The 22,704-nt window shown below is 33.9% G+C and overlaps 1 protein-coding gene across 1 annotated transcript in view; it reads right to left on the reverse strand.

Moving 5' to 3' along the window:
• Nucleotides 1–1,967: 1,967 nt before the first annotated feature.
• The window catches only part of LOC131522692 (ryanodine receptor 3), a 188,814-nt gene continuing 168,077 nt past the window's right edge, over nt 1,968–22,704 (reverse strand). The window contains 18 exon segments of the mRNA XM_058748334.1: nt 1,968–2,824; nt 4,263–4,314; nt 4,479–4,579; nt 4,650–4,714; nt 6,578–6,734; nt 7,775–7,909; nt 8,008–8,154; nt 8,699–8,759; nt 10,017–10,144; nt 13,472–13,514; nt 13,664–13,794; nt 13,871–14,059; nt 15,129–15,215; nt 15,852–16,026; nt 16,963–17,021; nt 17,704–18,483; nt 20,442–20,971; nt 22,425–22,506. Of these exon segments, the coding sequence (XP_058604317.1) occupies nt 2,729–2,824; nt 4,263–4,314; nt 4,479–4,579; nt 4,650–4,714; nt 6,578–6,734; nt 7,775–7,909; nt 8,008–8,154; nt 8,699–8,759; nt 10,017–10,144; nt 13,472–13,514; nt 13,664–13,794; nt 13,871–14,059; nt 15,129–15,215; nt 15,852–16,026; nt 16,963–17,021; nt 17,704–18,483; nt 20,442–20,971; nt 22,425–22,506 (3,018 nt within the window). The 3' untranslated portion in view covers nt 1,968–2,728.

Genomic DNA, 22,704 nt, shown 5'->3' on the forward strand with positions numbered 1-22,704 from the left:
ACTCAAAATAAAACATACTAAAAATGAATGAAATCATAAAAATGTCAAATTAAAATAAATACTGTTAAATAAAAAATCTAAATAGAACTTGCTAAAATTAATTAAATCATAAAATGTACAATTAAAATAGTTTCTTAAAAATGAATAAAATAAAACACAAAAGTGAATTAAACCAAAGTGAATGTAAAATTAAAACGCATTTTTAAAACGAAAAATCTAAACAAAACACTTACTCCAAATTAAATAAAAAAATAAAAGTTTCTTAAAAAACAACAACAATCAAATAAAACACCCAGAAAATTAAATAAAATGTAAAATTAAAATATTTAAAACAATAAAATTATATAGATCATAAAAATGTAATAAAAAAAAATAAAATCAATCATATAAAGCAATTACTAAAAAGGTATTAAATCATATATGTATATATAAATAAAAACCAAACAAAATGTACACTTACTAAAATGAATGAAATCATAATTGACTGCTTTCTGTTGAGCACATCTATCTGTCTCTTGTCTGTCCTCGAGCGTCTGTGTCGATGATGATCGGGATGTCATTCTGCTGTCACACTAAAGGTCACAAAAAGCCAGAAGTACATGCAATAAATAATGTATGTATGTGTGTGTGTGTGTGTGTGTGTGTGAACACGGATCATTACAGCAGAGCTGCAGGACAAACAGCATCAGAACATCATCAGCATCAGATCCACACACGGTCACCGGGACACTGCAGCGGCTCGTGAGTGGATCAGTGCTAGAAATGATGAAAATATAAAAAAAATGTCAATTAAAAAAAAAAAAAAAAGGAAATTCTAAGAAAAACATGGTCCGTGTACCTTCTGGTCTTTTCTGTTGGACGTTATCTTTGGAATGAAAATATGGATATTATCACACTTTTTCTGTTTATTTCAGTTAATCTCATAAAACTAGCAGCTGAGCCAGTAGTGCTAGAAACTAGAAGCTCTGAATCAGTTATAAACCATCACGTCACAAAATGATTCACTGTTTCGAAGCGAGCCAATTGGAACGCGAATCATTTGATTCAGATCGGGACTTCGGAGCGGGTTCGCAAAATATATTTTTTTCTGATTTATTTTTCTTTATTAAACAGTACAATACATCAAACCATTAGGGCAGTAAGAAAAAATAATACACAAATACAAATCTCTTAAGAAAATTAACCATGGTTTTATTAGCCTATAGTGAAAGTGTAGTGTTTTCTTTTTTTTGTATAAGAACAGTTTTACTACAAATACTATGGTTAAATCACGGTAAACATGCAGACGGCAGAATTTCTGCTCTTTCCACTGTTATCGGGATCGTTTTAGATCACATACAGTTAATATCAAATGCTGTTTTGCTGGTTATGAATAAAGTCATTTTTGGCAGCAGCCGTGGACACATAGATTTGTGCTTTTTTGCTCATTCAAAAAAACATTAAAGCAGAATCTCTAGCTTAATTATTGTTTATTTCTGTTTCTCAAAAAACAAAATAAAACAAAAAAAACGGAAATCAAAGTTTCTCATTTCTCTTTTTAATTACAAAATCAAATGACCAGAAGGTACATGGACCAAACACTTACTTAAAATTAAACCATAAAATTACAATTTTAAAATAAAACAGTCAAAATAAAGTAATAAAAAATAAATCATAAAAATGTCTTTTATACAAAAGCAATCAAAATAAAACACTAAAAATGCATTTATAAAAAATTAAAATAAACACTTTTCTAAATATATAAAAAATTTAAATATAAAAATTGATTTCTAAATAAAAATCATGAAAAATGACAAGATTTAAATTTATAAAATTTACAAATATAAAATTAGAACAATTTCAATAAAAAAACAATTAAAATAAAAGTAACTTAAAATGAATTAATTCATAAATGTAAGATTAAAACAAAGTCTTTTTAAATAAAAGACTAAAAAATAAATTGTACTAATAAAAATGAACAATTAAAATAAATAATTACAGTAAAATTAATAAATCATAAAAAAAATAAAGCTCTTAAAACAATATACTATTTGTTTGCCTGCGTGTGATGCAAGCATTAAGCGTCATCAACATGTGAATGTGATGTTAAATGATTGCATCTCTGCTGTAAGGATCCATGTTACGCGTTTACTCAAGAGTTTGAGCTCACATGAAGTTTATTTACCTGTAAATGCAGGGCGCCGCTGGTCAGGTGAAGGAAGAACCAGCTTTTCTAACAGACAAACCACTCAAAGCGTGTGTGTGAAGATGTCAAATGAGCAGCTGCTTTCACAGAACAGATTTATTGCATCAATATCTTTATTTGTCCTTCAAAACAAAAGCACAATTCAGCAAAGCTACGACATACAAACGGCCAAACGAGAGCTTTTCCATCGGAAACCAGAGACAGGAACACGATCCGACCTCCACGCCAGTGTTGCATAGCTCAGATGTGATGGAGGTAAGGCACTTGACGAAGGTTTGAGTCGATCTCCTCGTCTCTACGGCAAGCGGGAAGGGGATCCGAGGGAGTGTGATTTTGGCATCATGCTCTCCAAACACTTGTGCAGATACGGGTGCAGACTCACCCCAGAGGTCCTCAGAAAACAGGAAAAAACCTTGTGCAATGCTTCTGGGCTCCAAGAAGGCAACGTGTTGAGCTGTTCTGTCTTTTGTTCCGGGACCGAGAGGAAAAGAAAGGTTTAAAGAGAGAGAATTGGCACTAGATCCGGAGGAAACGCGGCTCTAATCAGCCCAGCTGGTCTTCATACTGCTTACGGAAACAGTCTCCGGCCGGGAAGAAATCCCAGCATCGCTCCTGGTACATCTTCCACACGTACGACTCCTGCAACAACACACACTCATTAAATCATACAAAGGGAAGTAAAATAGTGACAAATTCAAAATAAAACACTTAGTAAAATTTTTAAATTTTTTATATTTCTACAGTAAAAACAATCAAATAAAAGATATTTACAAAATGTATCAAATCATAAAAAATGTCAAATTGAAATAATTCTAAAAAACAATAAAAATAAAACAAAAACCAATTAAATCGTAAATTGTCAAATTAAAATATTTCTTTAAAAACTAAAATGAAACAAATTTATGAAATGAAAGTCAAATTAAAATAATTTTAAAATAAAAACAATCAAATAGAACAGTTATTCAAAATGTATTAAATCAAAAATGTTAAAATATTTCAAAAAATAATAAAAGTAAAACACAAAAAATATTAAATCATACTGTGAAATTAAAATAATTTCTGAAAAACAATCAAAATAAATATTTTTGAAAGAAAACCAGTCGAAATGAAAAAATAAAAAAACTTACTAAAAATTAATTAAATCAAAAAATGCTAAATTAAAATATTTCTTTACAAAATAAAAATAAAACAAAAATGTATGAAATTGTCAAATTAAAATAATTTTAAAAAGCACTAAAATAAAAACAATCAAATAATACATTTAGTAAAAATGAATTAAATAAAGATTCTAATTAAAATATTTCTAAAAATAATAAATGTAAAACACAAAAACATTAAATCAATGTAAAATTAAAATAATCAAGACGTCAAATTAAAACATTTCTAAAATAAAAACAATTATTAAAAATATATTAAATAAAAAATAATAAAAGTAAAAGAAATATTAACAAAAAATTAATCAATGTAAAATTAAAATAATTTCTGAAAAACAATCAAAAGAAATATTTTTGAAATAAAACCAGTCGAAATGAAAAAAACGTACTAAAAATGAATTAAATCATAAAATGCAAAATTAAAATGATTTTAATTAAATTAATTAAAAATAATTCATTAATTAAAATTATTTTAAAATAAAATCAAAATTAAACACTTAGAATTTTTATATCATAAAATGTATTTGTTTTAAGAAATAAAACACTTTATAAAAACAACTCCTGCAGAAAAATCATCCACAGATACTGAACAAACATCTCAAGCATCAACAACAGAAAGATTTCATGCAATTATCGCCTGCAACGGGATCATTTTGAGAACAACATCTTTAACCAACACTCAGAAAAATATTTAGGCCTAAATGTAAGATTTCTGTGTGTCATCCATTTAGATGACAATGTTTTAACACAAACACACTAATAAACTTAATGTGAACTTAATCTTAATAATCTTAATCTCAATTTATGCCTATTTTTTTTTTAATGAATTTATGTATCATGTTGGTAGCACTTTGGGTATAAGAATGGTGCATAATAAAATTGTTCTTCTTCTTATAATATCTGATCATCATCTGGGAACGCACCTGACCAGTGTGCTCGGTTTCATCCTTGTTGATCAGGTACATCAAGAAAAATCTGGAAAATCAACAGAGATCAGAACTAAAACTATTCAAAATTATTTTTGGTAAGTGAAATATAGTTGAAATAAATCGTTGAAAATCTAGTTGAAAATCGCCTTTAAAGTTGTCCAAATGAAGCTCTTAGCAATGCATACTGAGATGGGGTTTGGTGACACTCACAGGTAGTTGGCGAGGTTGTGCTCTTGTAAGGTGTGAGTCTCAAAGCCGTGCGGCGTCGTGTCGAAGTATTCGTTCCCGATTCCACAGATGAAGCACTTGGTCTGTGAGGAGAGAAACAGATCAGCGGCTGATCTGAACACAGACGGACAGATGATGTGTGTGTTTCTGTACCTCCATGTCCTCCTTGACCTGCTCCTGCTGGTCTCTCAGCTCTCCAAACGCATCGATGATCAGACCTCAAACACACATCACACTCAGCGTTAGCTTCATTACATCACAGCAGTGGCGTGCACAGACCTCCGGAGGGGCAGGGGCAAAATGGGGGGCAAAAGACAAAGCCTTTCAAGGTAACAAAATATTAAAAAGTATGGCGGATATTTAGGCCAAAGTGGGTGAAGATAAAAACAGTCATTATTTTATCTTTGTTATTAAAAAATGAGAGCAAAGATACACATTACAAATACACATAATATACAAATAAAATAAACAGTGTTTTATTTTCAGGTAGTCTACAATAGGTGTATTTAGCAGGAGCATTCAAGAAACTGAATGAACAAATATAAAAATAAAACACTATATAGATTGATTCCTATTAAAGCAACTGTATTAAAGTTTTTCAGTCAAGAGTAGTGAGAGATTTTTCTCTTTGTGTTTGGTGTTTTATTAACATTAAAGGAATAATTCACCCCAAAATTAAAAAAGGCTAGTGTTTGATTTTTATACCTTCATTTACTCACTCAAAAGTGAACGAGTTTCTTCTGCTGAAAATAAATGCTATTTTGAAGAATGTGGAAAATTATTTTTGGTATTTTTTAAAAATGGTATTTTTATTTCTTCTGTTAAAGTCGATGTGGACCAGCAACTGTTTGGTTATCCACATTCTTCAAAATATCTTCTTTTGTGTTCAGCACAAGAAAGAAATTAATACAGGTTTGAGACAACATGTGAGAGTAAATAATGACAGAATTACAATTCTAGGGTGCACTATCCCTTTAATGACAGTCGGCTGCATGTTTAGTACTGTCCCTTTAAGACCTGCACGCATCTAATATACAGGCACGCATGCGTTTCTCTCAGCTGTTTACCTTCATTTTAGACATAACCAACTGAGTCTATACATAAACCTGGTGTGTTTTGACAGTATTAGCACAAACATCTTACAATATGACAAATAATACATCATGATCATCACTGGAGGAGGAGGAGTGATTTCAAACCAGGAATATCACAGATAACTAAAACTAGAACCAGAAAAATAACCCTAACCCTGTTAACTGAAATAAAATAAACATCAACTGAAATAAAAGAAAATGTAAACTTAAACTTATTTTGTCAGCTAGCTGCCAAAGCAACATCTCTTATTTCATTTAGTTAAACTTCATATACTAAAATAACTAAAAATGAAATAAAAAAATAAAAATAACTATACAGACATAGTTACAAACATTTTTGTTACCTGAAATAAAATGCACATTAACTGAACTCAAATGAAACATTAAAAAACCTCAACATATTGTAATTTTAATAGAAATAAATATCTATATAAAAAAATTATATAGACATATTTACCCCCCCCCAAAAAAAGTTACATGAAATACGTTAACCAAAATAAAATATTTGTAATTTTTATGTAAATAACATGTAATCTTCACATTTTCCATTTACACTTTAATGTTCGAGTTTTAATAATTTTTGTTGTAATTTTGTAATTTTTCTTACTTTGCTTAAGTGTTTTTCTTTAATTGCTGATGTGATCTTTTCACACACAGACTGAACAAAATGAAGCATTTCTTGGTAATTGGTTGAGCTAAATTGGTTTTATCTAATTGTGTTCTTAAATTTAACATCTGACAGCTATTCAACCCAATTCATTACATACCTTTCTATCAAAGTTATTATCAAGATTAATTTGTTCTGACGCGGTTTAACTCTGAGTTCTTTTCATATTTTATTACCATTTTCTAAACTACAGCAAATAAATATAATGTGAGAAATGTTGAAGGTGTCTGAATAAATCTTGGTTTGGCTGTATATGAATCCCCTGCATGAGACGCATTAAAGCCCAGTGAATAAATGGACACAGGTCTGCGGTGCGGTACCTTGTATGATGGCCAGCAGGATGACGATGACGAAGAAGAAGAAGGTGATGTCGAACAGGATCCGGTAGAGCTCATATGGGTCGCCCGCCGGGTCCTCGATCTCGTCACCGATCCCGCCGCCGGCGCGAACGCCCACGTACATGTGGAACAGATAACACTGACACACACACACACACACTCACGGTCTGTCTGTGATTCTATTATACAAAGGGCTGTCAAGTAATTAAGATTTTTAAATCTAATCATGACATTAATCGCAAATCAATTTGGTCAGGGAAATTCCCCAAAAGATCATTTAAAGTCATTATTGTGTTAAATGAGAAAAGCATTGAATAGACATTACAAAACGTGCCAGTAGGTGGCAGCAAGTCACTGTCTTAAGAGTGAATCATTGAATCATTCATTCAACCCATTCATTCAAATAGCTGATTCATTCATTAATGATACAAATGACTTTTTATGAATGAGTCACCAAATCATTGATTCATTCAGATATGAATCAAGTGACTGTCTTTACGAATGAATCACTAAATTGTTGACTCGCTCGATTTGTTTTTAAACGGCTGATTCATTCAGATATGAATCATGTGACTGTCTTTATGAATGAGTCATTGAATTATTGACTCACTCGATTCGTTTAAATGACTGATTCGTTCAGATATGAATCGAGTGACTGTCTTATGAATGAGTCAATGAGTTATTGACTCACTCGAATTGTTTAAACGGCTGATTCATTCAGATATGAATCAGGTGATTGTCTTATGAATGAGTCACTGAATTATTGACTCACTCAATTAATTTAAAGAGCTGATTCTTTCAGAAATGAATCAGGTGATTGTCTTATGAATGAGTCACTGAATTATTGACTCACTCAATTAATTTAAAGAGCTGATTCTTTCAGAAATGAATCAGGTGATTGTCTTATGAATGAGTCACTGAATTATTGACTCACTCAATTCATTTAAAGAGCTGATTCATTCAGAAATGAATCATGTGACTGTCTTTATGAATGAGTCATTGAATTATTGACTCACTCGATTCGTTTAAATGACTGATTCATTCAGATATGAATCGAGTGACTGTCTTTATGAATGAGTCACTGAATCACTGACTCACTCTATTCATTCAAACAGCTGATTTATTCCATTAATTTATATCAACAGCCCTAATAATATGCCGTGAATCTGAATCACTCACTGTCATCATGTCATCACACTTCATATCAGGCTCGTCCTCGTCAGCACTTTTGTTGTAGAACTTGCGGAAGAAGTTGAACGCTACGACGGTGTAGAGATACACGACCACAGCGAGCAGCCCGACCGTCAGCACCAGCTGAGACACACACACACACACTTTAACATGATTACTGTTCAAAAGATCAAAATAAAGAAGAAAAACCAAACCCAGAGCCACAACGTTTGCAGTCAAACCTGTTTGCCGTTGTGTGTGACGGAGGACAGGATGGTCCTCAGCGTTTTGAAGCCCATGGCGATGTCCAGCAGATGAGCGGCGAAGAAGAAATTATTATAATGTCCCAGGATGGACATGGTGGTGTACCAGACCAGATACAGGAACGACTGCAACAGATCAAGAGGAAAATTGTGTTGAAAATCTGCTCACCTTCAGTTCATCCAAGATCAGGATGACTTTGTTTCTTCATCAGATTTTGAAAAAGTGCTGAAAATCTGCTGTTGTCTCTCACATCAAAATCCAGCCACATATTAGTTTAGAGCTGTTTTGTCTTGTAAACGCTGCTTGATCTGCAGATTTCTCTCCTGATTCAGACCAGAACACTTTTACACTGGAGGAAGCGTTATTATGGACTCGTATTTTAGTTAAAGTCTTAATGCTGGATTTGTTTCAGCTTTTGTCTTCTCCAGATGTTAACTGATGGACTGGAGTGCTGTGGATGTTTTTATCAGACTCTCATTCTGACGGCACCCATTCACTGCAGAGCATCCATTGCTGAGACACTGATGCAGAGACACATTTCTACAAACCTGATGAAGAAACACACTCATCCTGATCTCAGATGAACTGAAGGTGAGTAAACACTTTCAGCACATCACTTTTTTTGACTGAACTATTCCTGTATTCTCGTTGAACAGTAATCACACTCACGTTATCAGTGAACACAACGCCCAACTTCCACACGTGATACTTGGTGTCAATGGAGCTCAACCTGAAGAACACAGAACGTCTGCAGTCACTCTTACAGCTCTGAGAGAAGATGAATGAAGAGCTACAAACATAAGACTTCTACTGTGGTTCTCAATCTCAATATTTAATATATAAACATAACTTTTTTAAATTTATACACATGCATGTGTTTGTATTTATATATACATAATAAATATACACAGTATACACATATATTATGTAACCAAAAACGTTTATGTTCTCAATCAGGTCCTGGGCCCACTAAGGGCTTCAACAAACCTCCAAGGGGCTTGTAATGATTTAAAATAAGACAAAAAAGCTTAAATATAAATTTTAATTATTTTAATTCAACCAGCTCAAAAGTATTTTTTTTTTTAGGAACTATGGAAACCCTGGAATTAAATCATTATTTAAAATAAAATAAAATAAAAATGTACGTACCAAAATAAATAAATGAAATAAAATTATTTTGTCACGGAAAATGTCATGGAAATTTCTATAATGAATATAAATTTGCTTATTGTAAGTAAAAAAAATAATAATAAAAAAATCCAGTAATCATGATCAACTGGAAAACTCATGTAAATTAATGTCAAAAAGAGTAGAAAATTCAGTTCTTGAAACCTCTGTAATCACATAATTATTTACGTATATAATTCTTTTAGTGCTGTCAAATGTTTAATCGCATCCAGAATAAAAGTTTTTGTTTACATTATATATGTATGTGTACTGTGTATATTTATTATGTATATATAAATGCACACACATACAGTATATATTTTGAAAATATTTACGTTTATACATTTATATATTAATTTTCTTATAAATTATGTATAAATATATTTAATATATAAACATAACATTTAAAAAAATATATACATGCATGTGTTTGTATTTATATATATATATATATATATATATATATATATATATATATATATATATAATATACACAGTACACATATATTATGTAAACAAAAACTTTATTTTGGATGCGATTAATCGTGATTAATCGCTTGACAGCACTAAATTATTTTCATCTATTATAAGTCCAAGTTTCTGTGAATAAAGCAGCTTTATCATCATGACTGCTGGTTATTGTCTCAATGAAGAGATCTAGAGTCATAAGACTGAGAAGTGCTGGTCTGCTATGAATATGAACAGCAGATTTGATCATATCGCAGATGATGTAGTTTATGCGATTACACAATCAATCAAACACGCATCGGCTGAATGCTTCCTGTAATAATGAGAGCGAGTGAATGATGCGGTTCCTGACCAGGACAGCAGCGAGGCGTCTTTAATGACCGTCTCTTCGGTGGGATTGAAGTCTAAAGCGCTTTTATCCAAACCCAGCAGCTCCGCGATCCGCTCGGCTCCGTAGAGATCGCCGTACTTATTAATAACCTGCAGCGCAAACAGAACATCATCAATATGACGACACGGCGCTGAGGAAAGATCACGAATCATCTGAATCATACTGAAGAGAGAAACTGAACTTCTGATTCATCTTTACAACACAACTCATCTCAGAGACGATTCATTACACTCATCATCAATCTCATGAAACTACCGCAAACAAGCTTATATTTCACCCCAAAATCAAAGGAAAAAACTGAAATTAGATTTTTCATAAAAGAAAACAAAGCCTATTTTTAGAATTATTGCAATTTTTTGAATTGTGACATTACTTTTCATAATTAAACATGCTCACCTAAATTTTCAACCATTCGAACAAACAAACAAATAAATAACGCAATGATTACTGTGATGTTAATTTTAAATCAAATATTCTGTATGGACAGGATGATTTACATTATTGTCATTACTGTACAGTAATTATCATGAGGTTTAAATGTGATTATTGGTCATAATAATAATAATAATGTCAGTGCAAATGCCTTCTTTTTCTTTATGCAAATTAATAATAATAATAATTAGGGCTGGTATTGACAACAATTTCACAATTTGATTAAATTTTGATTCATAAGCTTGCGATTCGATTCAACATTGATTACTTTGCATATATATCAGGTAAGTACATGATAAAAAAAAAAAAGTTTTATCAAATTTTTGCTAGGGACAATTTAGTAGCCACTGATATTAGTAGGATCTTGTCAGAGCGTCTTGCCTTGAAAATCATAACAAGCGATATCTGACTTTGGAAACTATAGTTTCTCTATCTCTACTAAACTCTACGTCCTTCACTGAATGATAACAATCACAGACATATCTGTTGATTTCTTGAGGTGTTTCCGTTCAAGCGCGAACAGTTTTTTTTTCTTTTACTGTATTATTTTAATGCATTGTATTAATTACAAACACACTGGTTTGTAGCGCTGCACCTTGATATTCTTCTCGTTATTTCCTTAGTCACACAATCACAGAAAACAGCTTCCACGTTGGAAAAAACAGGCGATGCTGCGGTGGGCAAGTAATGTAATCGGTGTACGAGCAAACACTAGTAACACAGACTACTGCAGCAAGCCTAGTGTTTATGTTACTCCATCATTCTTGTTATGCACCAAATAGCGGGACGGTGGGATCAGGGTTGCCAGGTCAGTGAAAACAAAACCAGCCCAATAGCGAATTTTTCCACAGATTTTCACCCTCTGTCATTCCGGGGATGGGGGAGTTCGCTTTAACACACGGACTAAAAACAACTTGTGGCAACAGTGTAAATGTAGCCCAATTCTGCAGATAAAATGTGGACTTGGCAACCCTGGGCGGACTCCCGCCCGCAGTAAAAGTAAAAGGTCCCACTCCTGTGAGATTCGCATTTGCATTGTGATCCCAACCCAATGCAGACCTCTACTATAGGCTTCTTTTTCTTTATGCAATATATATATATATAAATAATTGTCATAAAAATAATTTCATAGTACATAAAATCTTAAAGGATTAGTTCACCCAAAAATTTTTATTCTGATTACTCGCCCTCATTCCAAATCCGTAAGACCTCTGTTCATCTTCGGAACACAAATTAAGATATTTCTGATGCATCCCGTGAGTTCTCAGATCCTCCCATAGACAGCAAGGATGCAAACGCGATCAACGCACAGAAACATAGCTAAAATAGTCCATGTGACATCAGGGGTTCAACCGTAATTTTACGAAGCTACGAGAATACTTTTTGTGCGCAAAGAAAACAAAAATAACGACTTTATTCAACAATTCGTCTCCTCCGCGTCACCCTATAGCGCCATTTTGAAGAGCATCACATACGTAAACAACGTATGCAACGTATGTACGCGAATACATTGTTTCTGTTCAAATCAAAGCGTAAACTACGTAAAGCATATCTGCGTACAGCGCTGCTAACACAGAACAGCATACGTTGTTTACGTATGTGATGCTCTCCAAAATAGCGCTATAGGGTGACGCGGAGGAGACGAATTGTTGAATAAAGTCGTTATTTTTGTTTTCTTTGCGCACAAAAAGTATTCTCGTAGCTTTGTAGAATTACGGTTGAACCCCTGATGTCACATGGACTATTTTAGCGAAGTCCTTGCTACGTTTCTGAGCCTTGATCGTGTCAGGATTCTTGTTGTCTGTGGAGGATCTGAGAATTCACAGATTTCATCAAAAATATCTTAATTTTTCTTCCGAAGATGAACGAAGGTCTCACGGGTTTGGAACGACATGAGGGTGAGTAATTAATGACAGAATTTTCATTTTTGGGTGAACTATCCCTTTAATAGTACTAAAATACTGTAGGCTTCTTTTTCTTTATGCAGAAGAATAATAATAGTTATATATACTGTATATATATATTACTGCTGTCAATCGATTAAAACATTTAAATCGCGTTAATCACAGTCATGGACTGTGATTAATCACGATTAATCGCATATTTAAAATACTAGGATTTACCTGTAAATGTGTTGAAATAAAGAAACGCATGACAAACTAGTTTAAGGAAACAGAACCTTTCACACTTCCGCCAGGTATGAGACATAATCCTTATTATTCTTTTATCATTATTCTTTTGTTTTTATTCAGCCATTATCAGCCTTTAAACTGGCAATAAAACGTTTACCAAGCCACATCGCTTCAATCCCAGTATACATTTACCCAACTATTATCAACAGTATTTCTAAATAAATACAACAAAACATTTCTTGCGACCTTACGTGAAGTATTATGACAAAATGCATTATGAAGAAGAATTGGACCTGTTCTGCAGGTGCATTAGAGCTAATATTAGCATCATGCTTCATAAAACAATTTATGAGATTAATAGTGCACTTTTACTCAGAACTCACTTCAAACCACAATCGAGTGTTTGTAATAACTTCCTTTTGCGATCACATGGAATTTGGTCGTTTACTGGTGTTAAAATATGCTATTTATAGCCTTTTTTTCCCTTATCGCTGTACAAATTAGCATTTCAGATGTACACATTCATTATTGTTATGAAAATATACAAATCTCAAGAAAATCACATACAAACTATATCCTATCGTAATCGTGTGTTTATTATCTTATATAATTTATAGATTATATAGCCACTATGACGGCAAGAAATTGGGGTCAAACTTTATCAAATGATTAATTTGCGTAAAAAAAATATTAACATGATAAAATTGTGAGATTAATCGCATGCGTTAACATTGACAGCCCTAATATATATATATATAGAGAGAGAGAGATAGAGAGAGATTTATTGTTTGTTGTTCTTGAAATGTGACCTGGGTATCTAGATTCTTCATATTCTCACTTCATCAAACTTACTTTCCGTTTGACAAATTTGTCCCAGTAGTTGTTGGGGAAAGACCTGCGCAAAACACACAAACCGTGTTTAATTCTTCATAGACACTGTCACATATATCAGACAATGCAAATTAATTTTCTTCCCCTCATGAAACTCAATTTAAGAGCCGTCTCATGAGTCAGTGCTGTTGTGATGTGAAACGACAGACTCACGGCGTGTTAATGACGAGTCTGTCCCACTGGCCTTTAATATCATCATCACACGGCTGCTCGGTGATGTAGAGCCCATCGAACTCCAGCTTGCGCGCGATCTCCTTCTCTCTCTTGAACACCACCAGCGGCACCTGAGCGGTGAGGAAGAGGAGGTTTAGCTGCGCTGATGAACTCTTCACAAACACATCTCTCATGGGTGATCAGCACCTTCAGATAGTAATATCCCAGCACACAGAGGAAGGAGATGAGCGTGTGCATGACGGCGAGGAAGCGCAGGGCCGGTGCCATGTAACCCGTGCTCTCCTGAAGAACAAAATACTCCACCACACCTTCATCCTCCTCCTCCTCCTCTCGCCGCGTCCACGGGTCCAGATCATCCGAGTCCTCACCGGTCACCTGCACACAACATGTTTGCTTATGATGCATTTATCATTTTTTGATACATACAGTGAAAAATGTACCACAAAAAAACATCAACAACAACAAAATCATCAGGCAAAAGGTGATATAAAATAAATAAAATAAAAATAATTAAAATGTGGGCTTACTTTTTTTTTTTTAAACACTTTTTTTGATACATACAGGGTGGAAAAACAAAAACAATTAATTACTAAATAATTTTTAAAACACAGACAAAAGGGAGGTATTGATGAAAATCAAATTAAATTAATTACATTTTTTTAATTTATGATTTATTTATAATTTTTTGATACATACAGGGTGGGAAGAGAAAAAAACTAATTAAATAATAATGAAGACAAAAGGGAGATAATGAATAAATAAAAATGTAAAAATGTTTTTTTTTTTTATGATTTATTTATACTTTTTTGATACATACAGTGTAGGGAAAGAAAAAAAAACATAAATAAATAAAAAAGATCAGGTAAAAGGAAGGTAATGACAAAAATAAAATAAAAATAATAAAAATGTGGGCTTACGTTTTTTTGTTGTTGTTGTTTGTGTATTTTTTAATTTAAAACACTTCTAATTTTTTTATACATATAGGGTGGGGAACAAAAACAATTAATTACTAAATAATATTTTTTTCTCAGACAAAAGGGAGGTAATGATGAAAATCAAATAAATAAATGTGATTAAAAAAACCAAAAAAAACAACCAACAATTTTTTATTTATTTATGATTTATTCATCATTTTTTGATACATGCAAGGTGGAGAAAAAAAATCAAATTTTATTTATGATTTATTTTATGTTTTTTGAGTCTTTTTTTAAACATACAGTGAAAGAAATCATTATTAAATAAAAAAATAACAGACAAATGTGAGGTAATGATGAATGAATAGATAAACAAATGTGCGCTCATGCTTTTTTATTAATGATCTATTTATATGTTTAGATACATACAGGGTGGGGAAAAAAACAATAAAAAAAATATCAGACAAAAGGGAGGTAATGATTAAATTAAATACATTTTTAAAGTAGTTGTATCAAATCTCAAAGCTCACCTTGTAGAAGAGCAGAATGAAGTTGATGGCGAACGCCACAAAGAGAGCCAAGAATCGCAGGTTGTAGAAGTTTCTGGCCAGATAATTCTGAAAACATAGAGTTAGATCTCTTCAGTCTAACGAACGGAAAAACACATCATTTACATGAGTCACACATTAGGAAGGTAAACGAGAAACCTTCAGCGACCTAAACTCCTCATCCAAACTTTCTGAAGCACTATTCAGACAAAACACTCTTCAAATATATCTGAGCCTCTCATCATGAGGATTGTGTGGAATTAGTCATGAGTTTATGTAAGGATATATGTGACCCTGGACCACAAAACCAGTCATAAGGGTCAATTTTGTGAAAGCTGAATAAATAAGCTTTCCATAGATGTAATGTTTGTTAGGTTTGGACAATATTTGAAAATCTGGAATCTGATGGAGCAAAAAAATCTAAATATCGAGAAAATCACCTTTAAAGCTGTCCAAATGAAGTTCTTAGCAATGCATATTACTGATCAGAAATTAAGTTTTGATATATTTATGGTAGGAAATTTACAAAATATCTTCATGGAACATGATCTTTACTTAATATCCTAATGATTTTTGGCATAAAAGAAAAATTGATAATTTTGACCCATACAATGTATTGTTGGCTATTGCTACAAATATACCTGTGCTGCTTATGACTGCTTTTGTGCTGCAGGGTCACATATAAAGAAATCTGACGTTCCTAACCAGGGTTTTGGTCTGATAGACGTCCAGACCGGCTAAAAACGCCGCCATGAAGGCCTCGGCCTGCTCCTTCCTCGGACCGCGTCTCTTCTTCAGTGGCTTCTTCTCGTCTGACAGCGAGTCTGACACACGCTCCTCTCTGCCCTTGTCCTGGTCTTTCTTCTCTCCGTCCTCCACACTGTGGATGTATACACACACGTGAACACACACACACACGCTCGCTTGCACGAACACACACACAAACAAACACGCACTCACTCACACACACACACGCACACACACAACTCTGTATAGCTATCTTTGTGAGGACATACAATGACACAATCTCAGCTCCTGACCCTAACCTTCAGAACTAAGTGCCTCACCCAAACCCTTACCCTAAACCTACCCTTTACCCAATTATAACCTGACCCCTAAAACCAAGTCTTGACCCTCAAACAGGCCTTTAAAGGGGTCCCAGAAAGTGAGGACCGACCAAAATGTCCTCACTTTACAAGATGTCCTCACTCCGATGGTCTAAAAGTCAAGTCAAGTCACCTTTATTTATATAGCGCTTTTACAATACAGATTGTGTCAAAGCACTTAACAGTATCAAATTGGAGGATAGAGTGTCAGTAATGTATAATGATAAGATTAAACACTCAATTTTCAGTGAAAGGCATTTCATTATTGAATTCAGAGATGTCATTGTCTAGCTCAGTTTAGTTTAAATAGTATCTGTGCAATCAAATCGGCGATAATCGCTAGAAATGAAGTGTCCCCAACTGAGCAAGCCAGAGGCGACAGCGGCAAGGAACCAAAACTCCCTCCGAGACAGAATGGAGAAAAAAACCTTGAGAGAAACCAGGCTCAGTCGGGGGCCAGTTCTCCTCTGACCAGACGAAACCCGCAGTTCAAAAGTTTATATTTCTATTTTAATTTTGTTGCAACTTCTAAAAATAATAGTATTATGTAGTTAGGTTTTTATTATATTTTTAGTTATTTTGTTATATTTTTAGTTTATTGTATTTTAATTGAGGTCTTCACTCAAACCGGCCCTCACAAAGATAGCTGTACAAGTGCACACACACACACACACACACACACACACACACACACACACACACACACTCACTCGGCCTTCTCCGACTCGGATTTGGTCTCAAATTCTGCAGCCTGTTTACTGGCGGCTTCCTGCACAGAAAACACACCAGATTCATTAATAAACAGAATTTTATTCTAATGTATACTTACCAGTCAAAAGTTTGTGTTCAGTCAGATTTTTTTATGTTTTTGAAAGTAAAAAACATTTAAACTGTAATTTATTTCTGTGATGCAGCTGTATTTTCAGCATCATTACTGCAGTCTTCAGTGTCACATGATCTTCAGAAATCATTCTAATATGCTGATTTGCTGCTCAACAAACATTTCTGATTATTATCAATGTTGAAAACAGTTGTGCTGCACAATATTTTTGTGGCAGAAAGGGAGGTAATAATGCAAAAATAAAATAAATGTGATTTATTTTTTATTTTTTTATTTCATGATTTATTTATAAGTTTTTGACACAGGGTGGAAGAGAAAAAATACAAAAAAAATCAGATAGTCATGATAAATAAATAATCAGAAATGTTTCTTGAGCAGCAAATCAGCATATTAGAATGATTTCTGAAGATCATGTGACACTGAAGACTGCAGTAATGATGCTGAAAATACAGCTGCGCATCACAGAAATAAATTACAATTTAACAGATATTCACATAGAAAACAGTTATTTTAAATTATAAAAATATTTAATAATTTTACTGCATTTTTGATAAAATAAATGCAGCCTTAGTGAGCAGAAGAGACTCTTTCAGAGGCTGTGAACACACACCTGAGCTTTCTTCTGATGGACGGCGCTGGCTAAAGATGGAGTGTCCACTCCGATCACCTCGGACACGTCTCCCAGCCCCGGCTCCATGCCATGCTTGCCTCCTTCCCTCCTGGGCTGGATGTTCATCAGCTCCGTCATGAGGTCCATCTCCGCCTGGTTTCCCGCCGCCATGCGTCCGAGCTCCGCCACCGACGACATGTCGCAGTACTCCAGCTTCTCCAGCTCCAGAACGTCTCCGTGGATCCCGAACTGCGTGGGATCCGGCATGTTCCCCAGAATATCCGTCACCTTCATGTTCTTGGCTCCTTCCACGAGACCGCCGCCGAACAGCGTGGACCACAAGATGTGGAAGAAGCCCCAGACCAAGCTGTAGAGGAAGCGGAACATGCCTATGAAGATCATCCAGAAGAAGAAGAAGAATCCCCGGATCATCTCCCGGACACTCATCTTCCTCAGCTTGCGATACTGTCTCCTCATGCTCCTGAAGGTCATCAGCTGACGCAGGTTGGAGAGACTCTTCCTCATGGAGACACAGGCCAGAGCGAACGCTGAGGAAGACTCCAGCGCTTCCTTGTCCTCCTGTAGATCCACACTCTGAGCATCATCTTCATCATCATCATCCTCCTCTTGTCTCTCAGCAGCGTCCGGCTCGGAGATCAGAGACGCCAGCTGCATCTCGAAGATGGTGTCTTCGCAGAAGTTGACGAACAGCTCCATCTTCTCGGACTCTCCACCCTTGTTGACCACGTCGAAGATGAACTGCCGCTTGGACTCTTTGACCTGCGGTTTAAACGACACGTAATATTCATAAATATTTATTTAACTGCACTGACACTATCAGATGAGAACAAAACTTGAACTGAATTGACCTGAATAATGGCTCTATTGTCTCCTGTAGAGCTGCTTTACAAATGAAATTGAACTTGGTTTTATAATTGATGAATTTTGCAACATTGACAGCAATTGAACTGAACCAACAATGAACTGAATTGAACTTGTTTCATAACTGATTAACAGAACTGAATCAGCACTTCACTCATTTGACCTGAATAATGAAACTATTGTCTTCTATAGAGTTTGTTTTATAGCTGAATTGGATTTGTTTCATAATTGATGAATTTTGCAACATTGACAATCATTGAACTGAATCAACACTGAACTTGTTTCATAATTACTTTTGCAACTTTGAGTTGTGAATTGAATCAACATTGAACTGAATCAATGATGAAAAGAATTGAATCAACATCAAACTGAACTGAAGTTGTTTCATAATTGATGAATTTTGCAACATTGACACTGTTACTAAACAGAATCGATTCAATATTGAACTGAATTGATTCGTTTGATCAATCTGTATTGTGGCTCTATTGTCTTCTGTAGAGCTGTCTTATAGCTGAATTGAACTTGTTTCATAATTGATGATTTTTTTCAACATTAACAGCTATTTAACTGAATAGAACGTTTTATGATTGATGAATTTTGTAACAATCACAGTTATTGAACTGAATCAACATCGAACTGAACTTCTTTCATAATTAATTTTGCAGCAATGTGACAGTTATTGGGGTGAATTGAATAAACATTGAACTGAACTGAATCAACAATGAACTAGATTGATCTGAATAATGACAGTATTGTCTTTATAACTGAATTAAATTCATTGTTTCATAACTGACGTATTCTACAACAATAACTGACATTGTTATTGAATTAATCTGAATTAGTTCCATAATTAATGAATTTTGCAACACTGATAGTTTTTGATGTGAATCGAATCAACACTGAACTGAATTGATTTGAATAATGACACTGTTGTCTTCTGTACAGCTATGAAACGAAATTCATTTCATTTCATAATTGATTAATTTTGCGGCACTGACATCGTTACTAAACTGAATTGAATCAACATTTATCTGAACTGAAACAACGTGGAACTGAATTGATCTAAATAATGACACTTATCTTCTGTAAAGTTTTTTAAAGCAAAACAGAATTCATTTTTAAAGGCGCTATAGAAAATACAGTTTATTATTATTATTGTTTCATAATTGATTAATTTTACAGCATTGACACTGTTACTAAACTGAATTGAATCAACAATGAACTGAACTAAATCAACATCAAACTGAACTTGTTTCATAATTGAAGAATTTTGCAACATTTACAGTTACTGATCTGAACTGAATTAGTTTCATAACTGATGAATTTTGCAACTGAGTCACTAAAAACTGAACTGAATCAATGTTGAACTGAATTGAACTTGTTTTTACAATCCTGCAACATTGAGAGTTTTTGAAGTGAATTGAATCAATGAACTGAACTAAATAAACATTGAACTGAATTTGTTTCATAACTGATGAATTTTGCAACACTGACACTGTTATCAAACAGAATTGAATCAACATTGAACTGAATTGATCTGAAATGCTGAATGCTTTTATGACGTGTGATTAATGTAAACACTGTGAACACCCTTGTAATTCGCTTCAACCTTTTCGAATCTTATGAATGATTATTTTAGGTTCGAGTGTGTGTAAGGATTTGGAAACGAGCAGAGTACGGCTGATTCTGAAGCATGCAGCGCCACCTGCTGTTCAAAACTACGCTCAGAATCCACTCCAGAAAGAATCGCCATGCATTCGGAAAATCTCAATGAATCATTTCTCGATTCACGATGCATCGATTTATTTTCCCAGCCCTAATAAAGCACTGTAGAAACAAATGCAAATGGTCTTGACCTGCGGTTTCTCCCACTGCGTTCGGCTGGACTCGCTGATCTCGAAGTAAACCCTCTCGATTCTCTTGCCGCCACCCATGATCTCGATGCGGCCCAGGTAGGGCTCGAAGTAGTTCAGAACGCTCTCGGCCAGGTTCAGGAAGGTGGAAAGTCGGGAATCGTGAGGCATGTGCTCCGACAGGTTGGTGAGCAGAACCGCCACGTTGAAGCCGATGTCCTTGGCGGGTTCGTGGAAGCGCTTGACGAACTCTTCGTAGTTGAACATGTCGTTCTCGTCGGTCTCGGCGCAGGACAGCAGGAACTCAATCTCGGACTGAGAGTACTGCTTCTGGTTCTCCATGGACTTCTGGAACTCCTTCTTGGAGATGACGCCTTTACGGTCGGGATCGTGCTCCTTGAAGTTCTCCGAGGTCGTCAGATCTTTCAGCTTGAGGAACATGTCGAAGAACTTGAGAATCATCTCCACGTTGCTGGAGGACTCCACCAGAGTGTCCACCATCTGCTTGCCGATGGTCCCGTTCACAACGTTTCCTGCAGCAGAACAATGGAGTTTTATTGAGACATACAAGAAACATTCAAACTAGTGCTGTAAAATGATTAATCGCAACCAAAATAAAAGTTTTTGTTTGTGTAATATATGTGTGTGTACTGTGTATATTTATTATGTATATATAAATACACACATACAGTATATATATTCTGAAAATATTTACATGTATTTACATTAATATATTTATATTCTTATATTTTATATTATATATAAATATACTTAATATATAAACAACATTCTTTTCTTAAATATATACATGCATGTGTTTGTATTTATATATACATAATAAATATACACAGCATACACACATATTTTATGTAAACAAAACCTTTTATTTTGGATGTGATTAATCACGATTAATCATTTGACAGCACTAAAATATATACTGTATATATATATATATATATATATATATATATATTCAATATACAAATATAGCATATTTTTCTTAAATATATACACAATGCATGTGTGTGTATTTATATTTTATATCGTCAATTTCAGTTTTGCCTTGTATCACAAAGGTGATGGAAAAATGAATCTTTAAGCAATTTATAGGGTTCCTAAATGTTTTAGAAAAACATAAATATATTATTAATATCGAATTATTGGAATTAATATTAGGAGTCACTGTTTTCACTTTTGAGTTTATATTTCTGATAATATATCAGGAAACTTTGTGAGGTCAAATAAAGCATGTGAGTCGATACTCTTGATTTGTGCTTATCGGTGAAAATGCAATAATTCTGTTAGAAAAAACATTTTGTAATTTGAAATAAACACTAACTTAAAATTTGAATTAATATATTTTAAACAACTAATTTTATTTCAGCAAGATGCCAAGGCAACGTTTCTCATTTTCATTTAGTTTAACTAAAATAACTAAAACTGAAACAAAAATGAATGAAAACTCTATTTTAAAAACAAGAAAGCCTAATAAAAATTTTACATTTTCATTTAGTTTAATTAAAATAACCAAAACTCAAACTGAAATAAAATAAAAACTAGACAGGCATTTAAAAATAATAATAATAATAATAATGACAAAACAAACACTGAATAAACCTTGAATCTGATCTGAACAATGACTCTATTGTCTTCTGTAGAGCTGCTTTACAGATGAAATTGCATTTGTTTCATAATAATTTCTTAAACGACAACAATCATCAGTAGTTGCAATTATAATTTTGAGTAAAATATTTGTGACCAGTTTAACTGTTGTGCAGCATATGACTGTAATACACTAAAATGTGCCTAAGTTTTAATTGACTAAATCTAGTCTAAAATTCCCATACTTTAGTCAAATGAAACTTGACTAAACAAAAAAACAGGATAAATTGACTAAATATGATAAAAACTAAAAAAGGTAATTTGACAAAGGACTAAGACCAGATTAAAAAACAGCTGACAAAATGAATGTTTGTGCAGTAGAACCTTCCAGCAGCGACAGCATCATGACTATCATGTCCTTCTGCAGATCCATCAGCTCCTTCAGCAGCTCGATCTGACTGGAGTCCTGTGAGGAATCAAGAGAGGAGTTCATTAGTGTGATGAAGAAGAGTGATGGAGCGTCAGAGAGTCGCTGTGATGGTCTGGATGCTTTCATTTACTAAATCATCTTTAATCTGCTAATGCACCATCAAACAACACCAGCTCAAGGTCTCAATCTGATCTCAGCATCAGTGACGGGACTCCAGCAGCTGATGATGATGAT

The sequence above is a fragment of the Onychostoma macrolepis genome, chromosome 17 (assembly GCF_012432095.1).
Source record: "Onychostoma macrolepis isolate SWU-2019 chromosome 17, ASM1243209v1, whole genome shotgun sequence".
Taxonomy (NCBI): domain Eukaryota; kingdom Metazoa; phylum Chordata; class Actinopteri; order Cypriniformes; family Cyprinidae; genus Onychostoma; species Onychostoma macrolepis.